At 37.5% G+C, this 20,537-nt stretch overlaps 1 protein-coding gene across 7 annotated transcripts in view; it reads left to right on the forward strand.

The window, feature by feature from the left end:
• The first annotated feature begins 1,381 nt into the window (after window positions 1–1,381).
• The window catches only part of MAK (male germ cell associated kinase), a 78,575-nt gene continuing 59,419 nt past the window's right edge, over window positions 1,382–20,537 (forward strand). For 2 of the 7 annotated variants that reach the window (XM_021009879.2, XM_021009883.2), the window contains exons 1-3: window positions 1,383–1,497; window positions 18,078–18,402; window positions 19,603–19,657. In XM_021009879.2, the coding sequence (XP_020865538.1) occupies window positions 18,302–18,402; window positions 19,603–19,657 (156 nt within the window). In that variant the 5' untranslated portion in view covers window positions 1,383–1,497; window positions 18,078–18,301. The other 5 variants (XM_078153611.1, XM_021009880.2, XM_021009881.2 and 2 more) reach the window with 5 other exon arrangements.

A 20,537-nucleotide genomic window follows, 5' to 3' on the forward strand; every position in this document is an offset into this window, starting at 1 on the left:
GTACTGCACTGATTCTAAAGAAGTGTTCTCTGGATTATAATCCCAGTTGGTAACCCAGATATACTGCCAAAATTAAGGTATTATGCTCCATCAATTCAAGATTTAAAGGTGATCTTAGTTGCCCTTTGCTTAGGAGTCTAGTATCTAGAGCCTTATTAAAGTTTAATTCCTTACTAAGGACTTAGAAAGTACTCAAAAATTTAATTAATTTCTTGATTGAGTATAAAGTGCTATGCAAATAGATTATTAACACAGAAAATAAACTTTTTCACTGAGTAGCAACGCTAACCCTTGAACGATTTCATCCCCAACTTTCAAGATAACTAGTTGAAGTACATTCTTCTTATCTGATCATTCAGTTACAACTTAGCATCTCTCACAAAAGGCTTCATGCGGTGCATGAAGGGCTGGTGAGTTCAGATGTCACAATGGAAAAAACAAGTTGTTGGAAAGGACCATTTAGTTGATTATAAAATGGCACTTGGCAACTAACTTCCAGAATTGTTGTAAAACACTGCTACCTTGTGATGATTTAAGATATGGCAGTGATATCAGAAGGAAAGACATTCAAGATGTTTGGTGGTAAATGAAAAAGAATAATAAGTAATGAAAATGAAAGTCCTGGTTTTTCCACCAAATTCAGCAGCAGAAACTCCTCTCCCTTGGGTAAGGAACATACATTATGATTTCGGTTTTGTGGTCTTTATTCTCAAACTGCTGTAGCATATCTAGTGTCTTTGAGGCTTAAAGGTTTAAATTGGACTACAAATTTTAAGTATTTAAGGTTTTTTTTCCTCCTAAAAGACAAGACCTTAAAAAAACAGAGAAGGGACAAGAAAGTAGCACACAACTGCATTTCAGTTGTAGCAAGATTAGGATTGATTAGAATGTTAAAGGGGGGAAGATAGAGAACAGCTGCATAAAAAATATGTACCTTCCCCCAGAAAGACTGGACAACTGCTAAATGGCAAATCCATTGATTCACTGCGTTCCGTCAATATTTGTTGAGCACCTAACATGTGAAAAGTATTCTTCTATTAGATGCTCTGGGGAAATAAGAAAATGTATAGCGCACCTTTTGTCAGTCTGATTAAGTGCCCCAATGAGTTTGTACAGAAACACAATGTTGGTTTATATGGATTCCGGGAAGGATGGTTCCTTTTGGGTTAATAAATGTTTGTTGAATTGCATTAGACTCTCAAGGGCACGAATTTCAGCCTCGGGGTTCAAATACACCGGGAACCAACGAAGCCAAGGCTCAACTAGAAACTGCTAGGGAGACCAGAGGTGGCCACGCCTCCAACCTGTAGCACCCTAGGACCCGAACCAAGATGGCGGAGGGTGTTTCCGCTCCGGAAGCCGGAGCCCCGCCCCTTCCACCTGAGCCCCTCCCCCCCTCTAGGTTAGGACTGAGAGTGACGGCGTGAGCGCGCGCCCCGTGGTTTCCTAGGAGATGAAATACACACGACGCAGGGGCTTCACAAGGGTGCGAGCGAGGTAAGCGGGCGGCGCCGGCAGGTAATCCTGAGAGGGCCGCGGGGCCCCGCCGCCCTCCCGCCCTTCCTAGTCCAGTCCAGCTGGCCCTGCCCGGTCCGGCCCGGCCCGGGATGCCCCCCCCCCCGACCCCCTGGCCGACCATGGCCAACCGCCGCAGCCGTGAGCCCGGGTACAGACACCGGTGAGGGGGAGGTTGTTTTGGAGGGGGTTTGGGGAAGGGTGGCGGGGAGGCAGATGGGTAGATGACGGTCGGGGTCGTGGCTGGGGGAGGGGTCAGGGTCGGGGCGCTGGGAAGAGGCAATGACTGAGAGAGGGGTGGGTGAGAGACTTCCCGCCCTCGGGGAGCTAAAAGCAGGCACCTGCGGGATTAGGGACAAGGTGTCGGGGTTCGCTCTCCGGCTCCCTCACCTCCTCCGCCCCGGGCCTCGGAAGGATGCGCCCTCCTCTCTGTGCTGATGAAAATACCGCACTGAGAAAGGGAGCATGGGAGGACCCCAAGTTTAAGGCAATAGTGCTAAGAAAAAGAGAAAAGAAAGAAAGAAGGAAAGAGGTTAGCTTTGGACAGAATACATAATAATATCGATTCACGAATGCAATCCAGTTGACAGCGTGATCCTTAAGTTGTAAGGCTTTTGATTGAGCAGAAAGACTTTGCTTTTCGGCCTGCTTCTTGCTTGGCTGTTTGGACCTTCACCTCCCTATTCTCTCCCCTTCTCCACACTCACCCCTGTCCCCTGAGTATTGAGGCAGCATGTGCTGGTAATTCCTGGAGGAGCTAATAAGCATAAGGTCTCCTCTCACTAATACGATTTTCTCTCTGCTTAATGATGATGGCGGGCTCAGTAAAGTGCTTCAGGGTATCGAAGTCTTGATTGATGGAGCATACGGTATTTTCTATTAATAAAACTAGTTCACAGATCTGGGAATTTAGGAGTGGGGTTAGAAATTCCAAATTCCCAGGAAGTGTTCAGAAATAGGTTTTGTACTTATATCAAATTCTTAATTGCTAAAATGAAGATTTTTCTTTATTATTTAAAAGAAAAACTGACTTTAAAAAGATATTAGATTAAAATATCCTCCAAGTTTTATATTAAAATTACTATTCCTTTCGGTGGTACCAAACTCCTTGCAAAGAAAAACCAAAGTTCAGAGTTGCCTTTGGATATAACAGGGCATGCCTGCTACATGCAAAAAAAAAAAAGTGTCCTAGCTTATCTTCCATACACACAACTTTACCTTGTTTTACCTGTACTTTTGCCTCTTCCCACTCCACCCCCAGAGGCTAGCACTCTCTCCCCTTTATTAAAATTTTCCTCAGAAAAGTATCCATCAAACATTTTTACCAGAGTAGAAATTGATGTTTATTACCTCTGTGACCTTGGAATAGTGACTAAATCTCCTTAGCTCTCTCTCTTTCTTCATCTGTAAAATGAGAGGATTGGATTTGAATACCTAGTCAGCTCTAGATTGGAAATTCTGTGAACTCAAGTTAATCTAATTCTCCTCTAGGGGACAGTCCTATTTTAAACCAAGTCTCTAGCTGTGGAATGAAAAGATTTGTCCCCTCTTAACTGTACTTCAAATCTGTAGTGAGAATCTTATTAGTCTCTATACCAAATACAAACACATTCACATGAGTGTGTGTGTGTGTGTGTGTGTGTGTGTGTGTGTATGTGTGTGTGTAGGGGGGGAAGTGAGCAGAATGTGTATCTGTTATGTATGTGTAAAGGTTGTATGTATTTGTATATATATGTGTTGTTGTATGTCTATATTTTTATGCTTGTGTGCATGTATATAAAATTCCATAAAATCTCCATTCAGAGAATTCTTGTGCAGAAAAGACTTTTGTCCCTCTACCATATAGAAGGGTTTGAAATTCCTTCCAAATGTGCAATTCTATAATTCTATTAAATGTGATTCTAATCTGCTATTCTTTCTACTATAATAACACAATGACTTTCTGAACTTTACTTTCATCTGTAAAATGGGGATAAGATTGCCCACACTGCCTTCTTCAACATATTCTCATAAGGAAAGTGGTTTTTAAACTTTAGAACCGTATAGAAATGTGCATTGTTGCTAATAGTTATGACAACAGTTGTGGTTTTGCAAATGTAATTCTAATTTAATGTTCAATTATGTCCCCAGCAAAATCTAATTGATATTAATACCCTTTTCTTCCTTTCTTATCTCATCTTTCCCCCATCTTTCTTCCAATGAAATCACTCAAAATGGAACCTTTAATGTTCAGTTTGTGTGATTTCAGTTTCCTCAGAAATGAAAAGGACACTTTCTATGATCTGTAGTTTAAACATTTTCTAACTTCCCTAACTTGGAATCATCCTTGGGTAGAAATTACCTAACCTGTCTTATCTAAAGAGGATAAAACACCAATCTAGTTTATTAGGAAGAGAGGCAGCTATACTTTAGGAGAAAGAACAGTGAATCAGGAGTCACAATACCTGGGGCACCAAGAAGAGAAGTGACTTGCTCAGGGTCACATAACTGTATCAGAAACAGGACTTGAGGCCAAATCTTTCTGATTTCAAAGCTGTATGTGTGTCCATGTGCTTGTGTGTGTGAATGTATGCAATATGTTACATTGTATGTGTATGTGTATATCTGTATGTTTATGTATGTGTGAGCGTGTGTGTCTGACCATATGTAGGTATAGCCATATATTTGTGTATTATATATATGATCATAAGCATCAGGTGAAATATGAAACAGGGAAGACATGGCTTATGACATATATTTGGATGAAGAACCTATAGACCATATCAATCAGTACATCAGACAGATGGTACAAATGGTTAAGTTGGGCCCAGTGTTGAGCAAGAGAAAAAGGCCTTTTGGAAATTGCAAAGGTCTTTTAATGACCCTACACTTTCTATGAAAACAAAGGCTTATCTTTTGGATGCTAGCATTCTATTTGTATCGCTGAATAGCAGTGAAACAAGGGTTACAATTCAGAATTTACGATTAAAATGAAACATTAAAAATGAATATTACACAAAAGGCAGTGGAAGAAAGTATGTTTGGATATGAGTAGACTGCAAAATAAAACAATGATTAACTTCGAAAAACAGGACGTAAAGGGAATATCAAGAAATGGTATAATAAGAAGAGAAAATAGATTGGGCATATATGGCCAGGGCAAGGGATGACTGATGAATAGCCAGAGTGCTTTGTAAGTGTACTTAGGATGTCAAGAGAAATCAAAGGCCTTCAGCACATTGGATAGAGTCCTTATGTGGAACATATAGATTGACATGGACAAAAATTGACAGGATAGGCAGGTATGGATGGATTGTGATCTATGGTGTTGAGGGAACTTCCAAGCCAACAGAATCACAGATCTATTTGCATCTTATGTGTATGTTTATACATGTGATAGATGGGCATGTTTATATATGTATATATTATGTATATTCAAGTGAGTATATGTACTTATGAGTATGTATATTTGTATGTATACAAGTGTGTATTTGTTTATTTGTGTGTATAAGTATAGGTATATTTTTGGAGACAAAATTGTAACATAGTGGATAGAAGGGCAGCGTTGGAGCCAGGAAGACCTGGATTCAAGTACTGTATGTGACACATTTTATTTTCCAATACATATAAGCTGTGTTACTATGGACAACTTGTCCTCTCAGTGTCTCAGGTAACCCTTTAGGTACAATTGAGCTGGACAGTTTCATTGATGGAGTTTCCATGCTAGAACTTCTCTACACTAATAAAATAATAACTAGAATTTATGTAGCACTTTAAGGTTTTCAAAGTGTTTCACAGGTATTTCATTTAATCACAGATCAGCTTGGAGGGAGAGGAGGACAAGGGATATTGGGGAAAAATATGATTACATAAAAAAGATACCAGTGAAAATGTGTTTTAAAATTATTTTGGGGGGCAGCTAGGTGGCGAAGTAGATAGAGCATTGGCCCTGGAGTCTGGAGGACCTGAGTTCAAATTTGGCCTCAGACACGTAACACTAGCTGTGTGACTCAGGGCAAGTCATTTAACCTCAATTGCCTCACCCCCCAAAAAATATATATATTAAGATGTAGCCCAGGCATACTAAATAAAGAGTTGATTTAGGAGTTAGGCAGACCTGGGTTCATCTCCCACTTTTGACAAATTGGCTTAAGTTACTTGGGCAAGTCACAAATTCTCAGTGATCCTAGGCAATTCCTTAAGCCTGTAAGTGACAGCAGGTAGGGACTGACCTCCTTTGGTGAGGGAATTTCCTACCTGGGAGTTCTCTACATGATGAAATCACTGATCTGCACTACCACCCCCAGGTATATCTGTAAATACATGTGTGTGTGCATATTATATAAGTCTAGAAAGTACAGGACTACTCTTTGAGGTGAATGCAGAGATAATTGTGAGCAAAACAAAACAGGCAGAGATCTCAACTCCTATTTTGCTTTTGTTTTCTCTGCCAAGATCTTTGGAGTGGAAAGAACAGAAAACAAAATGGCTAACATGTATGCTGATACTCAAGTAAGGGCAACTAGCTGCTCTTGAAGAATTCAAGTCCCCTGACTTAGATGATCTCTGCCCTAAGATACTGAAAGAACTGGCAGGCATGATTGCTGAGCCATTATATAATATTGAAAGATCAAAGAGAAAGAAGCTTCCTTTGTGGAAGTGAAAAGTCTGTGGTGTGGACCGTTGCATATAACACCATTTTTTTTGGTGTGTTGATTGGTTTAACTGAGTTTTTCTTCTTTTTCTTAGGAAAAAAAATACAAGGGATGTTATAAGGAATGGCTCTTTCAGAGAAGGGTGGAGGAGGAGGGATACAGGTGAAATCTAAGCAATGTAAAAGCAAAATATTTCAATACAAACATTTTGAAAAAAGATCAGAGTGAACAGGAGAGTCTCCACAGACATGGAAAAGGGATGATGTTACAGATTTCCAAAAAAGTAAGAGAATGGCATTTTTACTCTCGACTGAGCTTGACTTTGGATTCTAAAGCATTATTAAAAAGCACAGCTATCCTCAGTGTAAACTTTGTCCAATTCAAATCTTTGTTTTCTTTAGTATCATTTTTACCTCCTATAGATGTACATCTGGGACAGTGATATTAGAAACCACATGTGGTGGCTCTATTGTCCTTAATGGTGAGAACATTTGTAATAAAAATTTTTGCATTTTGTTTCAGTCATGTTTTGTTTATTGTCATCTTTCTATTTTCATCCTTAAATGTCCCTGGTATGATTTTGTTTATTTGGACTTTGATCTCTTCTCAAGCTTTCTTTAAACTATTTTTACCACCCTCCATTGCTTCTTTCTTATGAAGTAATATTGATCATAATTATCCACAATTATTCTTCATAATATTTTACAAGCAAGCTGATATTCTAAACTAGCGTTGGCTTTGGCTACCATCTCTTTCTACTTGGCAAATCAGTCAAGTATTTGTTGACTTGGTGTTTTTTAGACTTCTTTGGTCTCTTTGTTATGTTAATTGACTTATATTGATTGAATTTCTGCATAAAATTGTAATTGATCTTAATGTCATTTCTGCTGTTCATTACTAATTTTCATTCTCAATTTCTTGTTTTTATACATTAGGACTAAGTTGTTTCCTTTGGATGCTGTTTCTTTTTATCATTCAGTTTTTTTATTCTGATCTTTGTTCCAACAAGTCAATGATCTGATTATATACAGACAGCTGATTTAGGGCTGACTCATCAATAATTAGGTTTTTTTCTCTTCTTTTAAAACATGATCAGTTTTATTTCTGTGATATTTAGTGTTTGCCATATCCAATGTCTACTGACTGATTCTTTAAAAAAAAAAAAGTATTCAGAGGGGCAGCTAGGTGGCGCAGTGGATAGAGCACTGGCCCTCAAGTCAGGAGGACCTGAGTTCAATTCCAGCCTCAGACCAGACACTTGACACTTTCTGGCTCTGTGACTCTGGGCAAGTCACTTAACCCCAATTGCCCCCCCCCCAAAAAAAAGGTATTCATCATAAAAAGGCCTGAGGCTCCTTTGTCTTCCTGAGTTGAGCTTTCTCATATATTTCTCACCATACTTATCATTCTCACTTTTTCATTGAAGTCACTGAGCGTCAAAGCATATGTTAATATAATTTGTATGGTCTTATCAAGTTCTTCATGACAATTTCTCTACTTTTCTCTATCTTTTCATCTTCTACAACCAATGTTGGTACGTAAACTGCAATTATTTTCACAGTGATCTTTTTGTAAAGACTAGGAATGAGCTTTATATTATGAAATAATCAAAATGAGACATAAAATGTTTCTACTTGCTTTAAGGCATATGCTAAAATCAGCTTTTCTGAATTTTTTCTTTGCAAGGAGTACTTGTGAGTTATCCTATTTAGCTACAACTTTCTTCTTTCTTCCTGTTTAGTTTCTAGCAAGAATGCTACAATTCTGCTCCTTCAGCATTTTGTCCACTCACTGGACATTGGACAAGGAATTCACATTTAGAATACCAATAGTCCAGTTCGAATTTATGGACAAACTAAAAACTGCAATTCTTAGCACCCTTTCCCATCTTTCTACCATTATCACTACAGAAGGAAATGGGATACAAGAGACTGAGGGTCATTTTGTACCTTTTCTCCACAAATTCATACTTTAATGCCTTATAGGTGGTGTAGAGGTGAGCCAAGGCTCTCCAAGGTTATGTTAGCTGAACACAAGGTCTGGCAGGGTCTGCCATGCTTCAGGGCCTTAGAGGACTTAGTCATGAAAAGGCTCATCACAAGTAGGCTGCCCATTTGATGATGATTTCTTTGGACATAGCAACACATTAAACAAATAAAAGATGAAATTCAGTAGGTTTAAATATTTCTTGCTCTTGGGTTCCAGAAATCAACTTCAGAAATACAAGATGCAGGGAGGCATAGCTAAAGAGTTGTTGATCAGAAAAAATATTTGTTAGTGGCCAACGTGTTGATTCATTTTGCTTGACTATGCATATTTGTTATCAGAGAGAACTAATAGTATGTGTGTGTGGGGGGGCAGATAGAGGTTTAGTGTGGGTAGTAATAGACATGAAAAATAAGCATCAGTAAAACATTTAAAATGCACAAAAGAAAAAAAGAGAGGACACAAATAGAGGAATTGTGTTACCACTTTGTTAAACTTAACTATATATACGTATATATAATATATAATATGAATATTTAAAGATTGTCCCTTTTGAAAATTCACATTTTGTTATATAAATCTTTTCCCTGTTATATATGTTGAAATATGTGTTGATGAACATTAAGTTCACAATAAAAAAATCTAAATGACATTTTAAAATAGGTGGAGGTTTTAATCAGTAGCAAGCTCAATGTGTCAATAGTGGAATATTGCTATTATGAAAGTTAACATTAGCTACATTAAGAGAATAGTAGTGTTGAGGTCTGAGGAAGTATTCTTTGCCCTGTGTGACCACCTGTGGAGTGTTGTGTTCTATTCTTTGTGTCACGTTTTAGAAAGAATGCTGATAAGGTAGAAGGGCAACTTTCAAAGACTGATGGTGAATGGCCTAGAACTTATGGCAGATGAAGATTAGTTGGAGGAATTGGGAAAGTTTGACTTAAAGAAGATAAAACTGAGCTTTCTTTAAGCATTTGAAGGATTGTCCTGAAAAAGAAGGGCTTAGACTTGTTCTGCTTTGCCCCAGATGAAATAACTAGGAGTAATGGGTGGAAATTGAAAAGCTAATTTAAACATTATGTAAGGAAACACTTATTAAGAATTTGAGCTCTCCAGAAATGGAATGAGCTACCTCTGGAGATAGTGAGTTCCCCCCTCATTTGAGGTCTGCAGACAAAGGCCAGATGACCAGTTGTTAGATATTCTTTTTTAGGTATGGGTTGAACTGAATTATATGGCCTCTAAGGTTCCTTCAGACTCTGAAATAGTATGTTTGTATACACATGAGTGTGTGTGTGTGCTCATGAGTGCATAAACACACATGGATTGGGGGGAATAAGAAGAAATGCGTTCCCGGAGCCCTGTAATGTATGTCTTCTTTGTGGCTGCCTACTCCCCTATCTGAAAATTGGTTGCAGACGAGAGTGTTTTAAGAACTTTATTAGCTTGTTTTTGGTTAATCTTTAGAAAAGAGATCAATTTCTCTTATTTGAACTATGTATTTTTCAATAATGGATTTTTAAAAATTGATTTATTGTAGCTGACAGAGCACTGAGCAAGTATTTAAGTATTTGGTTTTTTTTCCATTTTGATTCTGCCTCTTTCCCCTATGTACAAATTTATTTTCTTACTAGACAAATAATTCTGATAGTTTTCTTTTCAACAACACTGGCATTTTAAAAACACCTTTTAAACTTTAGTGATGGCATTGCAGGATGGTCTACAAATCAAGTCAAATCAAAAACTGAAAATTTTAATCTAATAGCTGATTGGCATATAAATTAAGCTTTTTTGTCCTCTAAGTGTTCACTGTGTAAATCTTTCTTTAATCCTGTGTAAATAGATTAGCAGTATGGACCTGATTAATAGGGCTTAGGTTTCCAACAGAATTTCTCTTTAAGGTCATCTTATATAAGTAGAAGGGGAAGAAAAAGTAGTTGAAAGGAAGAAGAAAAGATATATTTGTGTGTGTTATGTTTTGTTAAATATATGTTATACATTGTGTGTTTATATGTACACACATATGTATCCTTTTATATAAGAAAAAAGGATATGTATCCTATATAAATGTGTTCCTGTACATGTGTATACATATGGGGAAGAGAATATATACATGTGTGTATGTATGTATGTATACATGCCCACATATGGATATATTATGTGTGGACTGTAGCTGAGACTCTAAAGGAAAAAAAAACCCAGTTTTTAAAAAGACAGAAAAATTTAATTAAGGGAGGAGTTCAATAAATATTAGTTAATTGGATGATTGAGGAAAATTAGATCTCTGGTTAAATTCTGTAAAGATTATATTTATGTGTATATGGTTAAATTCCTTAAAGAATATACTTATTTGTACATGTGGCTTTTATAAAGTTTTACAACAGTGTATAAATATAAAAATATTCATACAAATGAGTGTTACTTTGTTCTTAATTTGCGGAATTCACTTTCCTTAGATAATACAGACAGGTAGCTGTTGTAATTAAACATATCTCAAATGCCATAGATAGTGAACTAAGTATGCTACATTTTCTTGATTTCAAACATGTTACCCTATTTTAATAGTATGAAATTATGGATCTCTGTCATACTGACTTTGCTTTGGATTATGTGAAATTGTTGGCTTAAATACATAGAAGGGAAATATCATCCAAATGATTTCTATATTACAAGAGAAGGGAAGACACTGTAAAAGAGAGTTTTAATTCTCTTGGAAATATATTCACTTGGTGATATTTTAGAAGGCTAGAGCAGTGGTGTCAAAGTTAAATAGAAACAGGGCCACTATACTGTACATAAAAATCCCTACTAGTTGCATTTTGACTTAGAAAACTGCACATTAACATTATCTATATTCTCTTGTATTTTTATATGTTTTGTTAAATATTTGCCAATTACATTTTAATCTGGTTCACCAGTACTGTAGCTCATGTTTGACACCTCTGGTGTAGAAGAATCTTTCTGAAATATTTGCTTGGGGCCTAAGGATTTAAATTTATTCTATTTCTAAATATAGTCTAGGTAGAATGCAGAAACTCCGTGAATTGCACACATATTTGAAAACATTTTGATTATGATTATGGTTAATGAATGGGAATCCTTTTTCTGGTGAGACTGGAGAGGAAAAGATGTGAAATGACTTGCAAATGGTTTGTGTTCAGAAAGCTATTTTTTAAATCAGTTGTTTGGAACTCCAAATATATTTTCCTGTAGAAGCAGTGCTATAAATTGTGACTCCCAGAGTGGCCCATAAAAATCAAGTTAATCTATTATGTAACTGAAGTAGTAAAATTAGCCTAACTTATGATTCTCCAGGGTATATTGACCATATGGTTGTGGGGGGAAAGGAGAAAGGAAGCAAGGAAGGAAAGAAACATTTATTAACCGTTTTCTATGTGTCAGGCAATGTGCTAGAGTGTGGAGATACAAATACAAGAAGGAAGACAGCTGCCCTCAAAGAGCTTACATTTTAATGGAGAAAGACAGCAAACAAAAGGGAGCTGAAAAAGTAGGAGGAGGAGGGAGATGAAGGTATCTGGTGAGTGCCTGGTTTTGAGTCTAAAGAAAGTTGGTTTGAGAGCCCTGCAGGGAAAAAAAGGCAGGCTCTTCTGGGACAGAGAATACAGGGTGGGCCTGGTGGAAGGATATCCTTGGATGAGTGGTTGGCTGTTCCAGGGCAAGGCAGCCCCAGGGCCAAGGGACTTCTGGGATCTAAAGACTAGAGAGGCATGTTTTGAAGTCCAGAATGTGAAGAACAAGACCAGAATGAAAACAGAATTTCCTTTTCCTTTCCTGAGTCATTCATAGTCCCTATCCAAATACTAAAGGAGGTGAACTGTGTCTTCTACAACTTCCTATCTACACATCTTTTATGCCTCCTGTGGTTCCCGGGAGTCCCGGGCATCCATGCTGTTCAGTATTCTGCTGCTACAACACCTGACTCAGACCTTTCAGTACTTCATGTTCCAAAATTACTTGACCCTCTTCTCAGCTTCATTTTTCTTTGTCCATCAAAATTCCCATTTCCTCAGTACACTTGTTCTTTGCCAGTTATCAGGAAGAAGGTAATGGGATTAAATAAATACATACTGAGGTATCTGACTCTTTGTCACCCTAGTTGGGGTTTTCTTGGCAAAGATACTGGATTGGTTTGCTTTATGATGAGGAAACTGAGGCAAACAAGGTTAAGTGACTTGCCCAGGGTTACACAGCTAGTAAGTGTCTCAGGCCGGATTTGAATTCATGAAGATGAGTCTTCCTGACTCCAGGCCCAACACTTTATCCGCTGCACCATCTAGCTGTCCCAACAACAGCCACAAGAACAATGAGGTATGGATGGCTGATGCGTTCTTTGATCCTTTCCGTGGCACTCAGATTTTTAAAGAGAATGCTTATTGATGCAAATGCATCTCGTAATGGTAGTGTTTCAAGTAGTAGAAAATTTGTGAAGCAGACAGTTGGAGTGTTTTGTGCATGGAAGAGCTAGGATCCCAGTATCACTGGATTGAAGCATATGCATCAGAAGTGGTTAAGTCAGTGAAAACCTGAACACTTGAGGTGGAGTGATCCCAGAATGGGCACCTGGATGGCAAAATCTGTCTCCATCTCTACACTTGTAATATGGAGAGATTGGATTAGATGGTTCTCTTCCAACTTTAAACCTATATAGTATAATCATCTATTCTAACTCATGTTTTGAAGCAGCTAGGTGGCAGAGTGGGTAGAGGGCTGAATTTGGAGTCAAAAATTGAGTTTGAATCCTGCCTCAAGTATTTATTAGGTGTGTGATTCTGGACACGTCTCTTAATCTCTCTGGGCCTAAGTTTTCTTTGTCTATAAAATGAAGAGGTTGGACATATCACATCCTTCCAGCTCTAAATCTGTGGTCCTAGGAAAAGGCCATCAGATCTGGCAGTTAAGAGGTCAGTGGTAACTTTATAAAACAATTTGATTTGAGGTGAAAACTAGATTACAGAGAGTTTAAGAAAAAGTTAAGAGGGTGACAATAATAAGACAAATGCCAAAACTTATGAGATGCAGCTACAGCATATCTGAGAGGAAAACTTGAACCCTGGGCAGGTCATCTAATCTCTTCGTGCTCTAGACCATTGGTGTCAAACTAAAATAGAAACAGGGCCACTAAACCATACATAAGGATCCTATTGTAGGCACATATTGACTTAGAAAACCACATGTCAACATTGTGTTTTATTTCATGTTGTTAATTTTTAGAAATATTTCTCAATTACATTTTAATCTGATTCAAATGTTTGACACCTCTGCTCTAGGTAACTGTAAATTACAGACAAGATGCTAAGCTGTACTAGTACAGGGAGTTTCCTTTATCCAGGACTTTACTATTCAATGAAATCACTGGTCCAAACCCTATCATTGTCTTCAAAATATTAAATATTACATAAATGTCAAAACTGAAACAGAAAATTCTCTGAAAGTACAGAATTGTTTTGCTGTGTGACAAAGATTAAACTAGTGCCAACGTTTGTGGGGTTTTCTCTTCTTTTAACAACAGCAAATTAATAATCAGAACCAAATGAGATTTGGAAATAAGCCATACATTTTGGCTTATCAACCTTAACTATATTCTCTAAATATGTGCTAAAGCATTATCCCTGTTTATCAGTTATGACAGTAGAGATCAGGACAGGAGCTTATAAAGAGCAGATATCATAGAACAGGAAAACTTCTAGCCTGAAAAATGGGAAAAGGAAAGTTTATTCCAAGTGACATACTATACATTTCTTTGCTTCTGAAAACTCAGAGACGTAAAGCAGTTCAGCTTCAAACATTCAGGGAACTTTTTTGTTTTATCAAGTTTTTAATGTTTAAAGTTATATTTCTATGTGACTTTTATCCTAACTGAAATCACTTGCAATTACTGTGCACATGTATCACACATTGATTTAGTGTTTAAAGGACCTTAGAGGTCATCTATTACAACCTCCCTCAGTTTGTAGTTGAGGTCATAGAGATAGTTAAGTGGTAGAACCAAGAGCTGCATGTAGGTCCTCTGACCTCAGATGCTGTGTTCTTTTCCACTGTACCTCAATGATCCTGACACTATTTTGGGCTCTGTTCCTTTAAAGCAAGTTGTCAGACCTGTGATTTCATTGTTGCAGGAAACTTCTAGATAAAGAGAAACACCCCACCCCCTCCAGCCTCCCAGGACAGGTTGGCACTTCTGTGCTACTCATGGCCTTAAAGAGTTGCTTAGACAGCTAAGTTAAGTGATTTGCCCAGAGTCACACAGTCAGTCAGTATGTGTCAGAGGTGGGACTCTGACTCTGAGGTATGCTTTCCACTGATTATGCCAACTAAAACATATGAAACAATAAAATTAAATTTAAATTTCAAATTTCCATTTGAAACAAATTGTATAAAACCCCAGTGTATGCAAAATGGAAATGGAAATATTTAAGAATTGTTAAATGTTATGAATAGTGAAATTTAGTAGCCTGTGCCTAATTAGTATTCATTAAATATCAACAAGATCGGTTGAAAAGTAAGTCATGGTTCTTCTACTAGGGTTTTTCTACTGCTTTCATATCCTTTGACAATACCTAGTACTCTTAATTTTACTATACAAAGAGATCAGCTTTTCAGATTTCAAATCAGCTGCTGCTTAGGCTTTTTTCTTCTCTAATTAAGAGAACAACTTGATAAATATTAGAATTTTAGAATCAGGAGCCTTCAACTGAGTCAGCAGACTTAGGTTTTACTTCTAGTTTCGCCTCTTAGTTGAAATGACCTTGGCTAAGTCACTAAACCACTCAGGAAGACTTGCATTACACAGCTAATAAGTAATAGATCCAGGATCCAAATTCAGAGTCCTGATTCTAAGTCCTTGCTTTTTCTACTGCTCCATACTGTAGTCTCCAAGGAATGTGAATTAGCTCTAACCCTAACCTAAGTTTATTTCACAGACTCACAAAATTTGGATTATACCTCAGAGGCCCTCACTCCGTACCTGAAAATGAATTCTTTCTACAACATATCCAACAAATAGATCATTTATCATCTAGCCTATATTCAAAGGCCTCCAGTAAAGAATAACACACTACCTCCTGAGGCAGTTTATTCTACTTTTGAATAACTCTAATCATTAGTAAATTTTTCCTTAAACCATGGCTAAATTCATCTCGTTATAATATTTACTCATTGCTTCTACTTTTACCTTCTGGGGTCTAGCAAAATAAATCTAATCCCTCTTCTATGTGACTGCCCTTCAAACACTTGACAACAGCTATCATGTCCTTATAAGTCCATGCCTTGCCCACTTAATTCAGCTTTGTATATCCCGTATGTCTAAACCCATTGGGGGAAGAAATCTGACTTGGAAATATGTGGCTCTCAGGTCCCACAGTTTTTCTCAATCCCAGGGTCATCTGGTATTTCATGCAATAAAAAAAAAAGTCAGGGAGTAAAACTCTGTAGGTGGAGCGTTGAGGTATTACTATATACCTCTGTTCCAAATTCTTGCCTTTATTATGTATATGTATATGTTGCCTTACATTTGGAAAGCCTATTTCCATTCGTCTTAATGGAAACAGTTACATAGTGTTTGTGGACCTTCAAATAGTCATGCCTTTTTTGACCAAACATGCACAAATAAACTCATAAATAACTGTTGAGTTGATATCACTTAGAGAAAGGAGAAAAAGAAATGTATGGGTGTTGAGGTGTTAAGAAGAACATGATGGAGGCCTATAGAACAAGAACACTGCTTACATTGAAAAGCCACAAGATTGCCAATTTCTTCATTCCTTGCCGAAGCATTTTGCAGTGATTTTAGAACAAAACAAAAAAAGTAAGGTAAAAACCAAATAGGCATAACGAAGGCTTCTTGGCATACCCACAGTATCTGGTGGATTAATTAGCAACAGATAGATTGGTCTGCTTTGGCATTCTGTAAACCCAGATGATAGACTTGTTAGTCCTCGTGCACAGCATTCTATCTCCCGACTCTTTGCCTTTGCACAGTCTGTCTTCCATTACTGAACGGCTCTCCTTCCTCACCTTGGTTTTGTGGCATTCCTAGCTTCCTGTAAGGCTCAGCTTAGGTGCCATGTTCTACATGAGGTCAATCCCAATCCCCTTCACTTGCTAGTATTAGTGTTCTCCACCCATAATTACTCAATGGTCACTTGGTGTAGACTTTGTCATCTGTGCACATTATTTCCTAAAGTAAACTGGAGGGAAGAGACTTGTTTCCTTTTTGTCTTTATATGCCCAGGACCTAGCTCAGTATTGGGCACATAGCAGGCAAATAAGGTTTGTTGAATGAAGGAATAAGTGGATATGCTATAATAATTAAACCTTATGCTAAGCTCCTTAGCACGTTTATTTTTTAAAATGCCCTCACATTCTAGCATCCCCTCACTTATAATAAAAGATCAATTTCATTTAATTTTAAGAATCGCCATCTGTGTAGTTGTTGGTCACATTCTCTCTATAACATTCATATCAATTCATATACATTATGTGTGTATGTATTTCTAATTTCTGTATACATCATAAATGCACAATTAAGTGGGATCATAGGATAGTAGCTAGAAGGAACCTCAGAAGTCATCTGGTCCAATACGGTCATTTTATAGATGAAGAAATTAAGGCTCAGAAAATTTATAAATTATTCCATGTGATTCAGTAATGAAGGCAGTAAGTTTTAAAATATTTCACATATTTGGAATAATAATAAAGATGAGATTACATTTTTGAAGTTAAAAACAACTATATTGAGCATTCAATATATATTAATGCTGTATCAAATAAACCTGATTATATACCAACACCCAGATTATTTTTTGGTAGTACATTTTGAAGAAATATGTTTTAGATGTGTTTTGTTCCACAAGTGATTTATTGTCAAAATCTCACAATATTTTTTCTAATGTATATTCTACCATTTGACAAAAACTGTCAGTTAGCTGAAAATCTTCAGGTACCTCCTAGGGTGCTTCCTCTTACATGTAGAGTTCCCAAGAAGATTACTACAGATTGATTGTATTTTGTTAGGTATGTACAAACCTGTTATTTAAAAGTGCTGATATAATTATCTAAAATAAAAAGGCTTAGCCTTTCATGTAACTAGCTAATCATTATTTTTTTTACTTGTTTAGATAGATAAATTCTTATATACTATAATGTGATCCAGAATGGAAAAATATTATTTTGTGATTTTGTAGTAAATGATTGTGGGGATTAAAATTATCCAACCCATAATAAAAGAGACTGAGACAGAGTTCTGAGCCAATGGCATTGTATTAAAGGGTCCATGGTTGCTTCTAATGAAGTGGACTTCAGATCTTCCTCACGATCTGAGGTGCCCCCTTCTTCCAGTACTTGTTTTTATAGGGTTTGATACCCAAATATGCAAAAGAAGCATGGCAAAATACAGAATCTCATTGGTTGGTAGACCTTGCTCCTGAGATCCAAAAATGACATAGCAGAGGTGGGAGGAGGGGGGGGAAAGGGGTTGTTACCATTTGGATGAAACATGGGGCATCTCCACTGACTGAGTGGTCATAAGATGGTCAGCTGCTCCTGTTGGACAAGAGAGAATGGTCTGGAGATACAAAAGTAAATTGGAGGACTCTCCAAAGCATCAAGACATGCCACCCATGTTGGGTTTGGACGTGGAATTTGAGTGAAACGGGGAGAGACATCTTTGTCAGCATTCTTGCGGTTGTGCAAGTGAGCCTCATGAGCCTCATAACTTGGTAACTAAGTGAATGTTTCCTTAAAGTTTGAGGCCCGCTATAAGAACCTATCCATCTAATTATTACTACATAATTTATATAAAAATATCAAACTGATTAATACTGCTTGGAATAGAGTAAGGGTCCAAATGAATTATTTCTCGCATCATCTCATTTAGGAGTCTCTAAAGAAAACTCATCTCATTCTTGTTTTGCTTTTTTAAAGGATGTGAATAAGAATGGACACATCATTTATTCGCCAGATTCTTTATTCCTGGATCTCATGAACTTATAATCTCAGAGAAGACTGTATATTAAATAATGACACACCAGTCACAAATCTTACAACGTTTTGAAGGAAAAGAAAGATTTTTTTAAAAAGGCATACAAGTTTCTTTTCTACAAGTAAACAATTTAATTTCATAATTGTGGCTGCATCCATTTTCCAAAATGAACCGATATACAACCATGAGACAGCTAGGAGATGGCACCTATGGGAGCGTACTTATGGGAAAAAGCAATGAATCCGGAGAGCTCGTGGCTATCAAAAGGTAGCACTTTTGTGATATTACTAAATTAGTTTTTGAAACCAGTTTATAGTTAACTGTTAGTTTGAAATTCATGGAGTCTACAGTCTATTGGGGTTGGGGGTACAACATGAACACAAAGAAGCATGGTACAAGGTAAGGAGTGAAGGGGGAAAGGAGAGAGTGGAGAAAGAACTACCCCAATATTTGAGTAGTGAGAAAACACTGATACCCGGAGACATCAGGAAAGGACTTACATAGGATTTGGCACCTAAAGTAAGGAAGAAAAGGATTTTTAAAGGTAGAAATGAGGAAGAAGTGCATTTTATGCAGTGGGCATATGGTTTGTGCACATTCACAGAGGTAGAGGAGATGGCACGTCATATTGAGGGAACAGCAAATAACTGAGTTGCTTAAAACATAGAGCAAGTGAAATAGAATAATGTGAAGTAAGGCTGAAAGGCAGGAGCCAGATTGTGGAGGGCCTTCAATTCTGGGCTGAGTGTTTATTTTATCCTGGAGGCAATAGAAGATTTTTGAGCAGGGGAATGTCAAGGTCAACCCTATGCCTGGGAAATGAGGTGGTTAGAACAGATAACTTCTCTTTTACCATGGATAAGTTTGATATAATCTTGCTTGTAGTACCACCCAAAGGTCTATCCCTTCTGGAGCAACTGATCGTTCAGCTCTCCAGTCAGGCAGAATGGACTGCAAACTAGACTTAGAAAGATCACAGTGATTGCTCCTAAAAGGGATTAACTTACTGGCCCTGGAGCTCCTCCTTCCTCTCTAGACTTAGATTCTATCAGCCCCCAGCTCCTAATGCAGAGCAGGAGTCTAATCCTTCTTCTAGCTAGAGTGGGTGTCTCCTTCTGCCCCACTCTTACCATTTCATCTCTGGCTATGGATCCACTTTACCTAAAGACTAGCCTCCCACTACTTTTTCCTCAGAGAAGTAAAAGCATGGTTAGAGGTCCTTTAAATTTTCCTTTTGACAAATCTGCTCCCTAGGTCCTGATCACTCAGGTTATGGTTGTGAATTAAACTTATTAGAGGCATAAAAGGATTCATGTAGTAGGAAGGATTATTAACTAAATATTAGTAATTAAGAAATTGAGAAGTTGAAGCTAAACTATTTTCTTACATTTAACCATCAGCACAGTAAGAAAACTGAGGTCTTCCAACGCTGACCTAAGTCACTGAGTTTTTCTTTATATATTTCAGGATGAAAAGGAAATTCTATTCTTGGGATGAATGCATGAGCTTAAGAGAAGTTAAGGTAAAACACTAGTAGAGGACCCCAGAAATTCATCTATTCCTGTCCTCTCTCTCCATAAAAGACCATAGTAATATCATCTGCAGCGTGTTTGCTTATCTTATTCTTAACGATTTTCTAGAAAAAAGATTATGCAAGCTCCCTGGGTCATCCTTTTAGTGGTGTTTTTCTTAAGCCTAACCTAGATTTTTCTTGCCATAACTTAAACTATTTTTAGAAATTTTCTGATCTTTGGAGATAGATAAATTGATGGGCTTCTTGCTTATTATACTACCTTATGTCACTTTCTTTCACTTTTAGTTATTCAACAAACACTAAGCAAATCCTGTGGGTAAAGTACTGTGCCAGGCATGGGGATACAAAGGGGAAGAAATGTCTATATTACTCTCACAATAATCTTGCTTGTAGTACCACCCAAAGGTCTATCCCTTCTGGAGCAACTGATCGTTCAGCTCTCCAGTTAGTCTGTCTTCACAGAGCTTACAGTCTAATAGGAGGCACATGTCATATGCTGAAAAAAATGATCATACAAAATAAAATGTGACAGGGGCAGCAGAGAGGTATTCTAGGACAATTTGAGGAGAGGAAATCACTTTGGTGGAGGGTAGGGAAAGGAGAGCAAACAGGGAACACTTCATGCAGTAGATGGCACCAGTGGAAGCCTTTAAGGAAGAGAAACATTTCAGTAGGCAGAGTTGAGGAATATGTCCATTCCAAGCATGAGGATGAGCCTCTAAATTCTTGAAAGCTTTTCCAATGGCCAAGTCTCTCATATTATACCTCTGGATAAGATTAAAAACGTCTGACATTATCTCACACAGGAAAAATTTTGAGCACACTCCTATTGACAGATTGTGCTGTCTAAGGACCAGGTTAGCTAAAT

Source organism: Phascolarctos cinereus, unplaced genomic scaffold (assembly GCF_003287225.1).
Source record: "Phascolarctos cinereus isolate Bilbo 61053 unplaced genomic scaffold, phaCin_HiC Scaffold_4;HRSCAF=312, whole genome shotgun sequence".
NCBI classification, from domain to species: Eukaryota; Metazoa; Chordata; class Mammalia; order Diprotodontia; family Phascolarctidae; genus Phascolarctos; species Phascolarctos cinereus.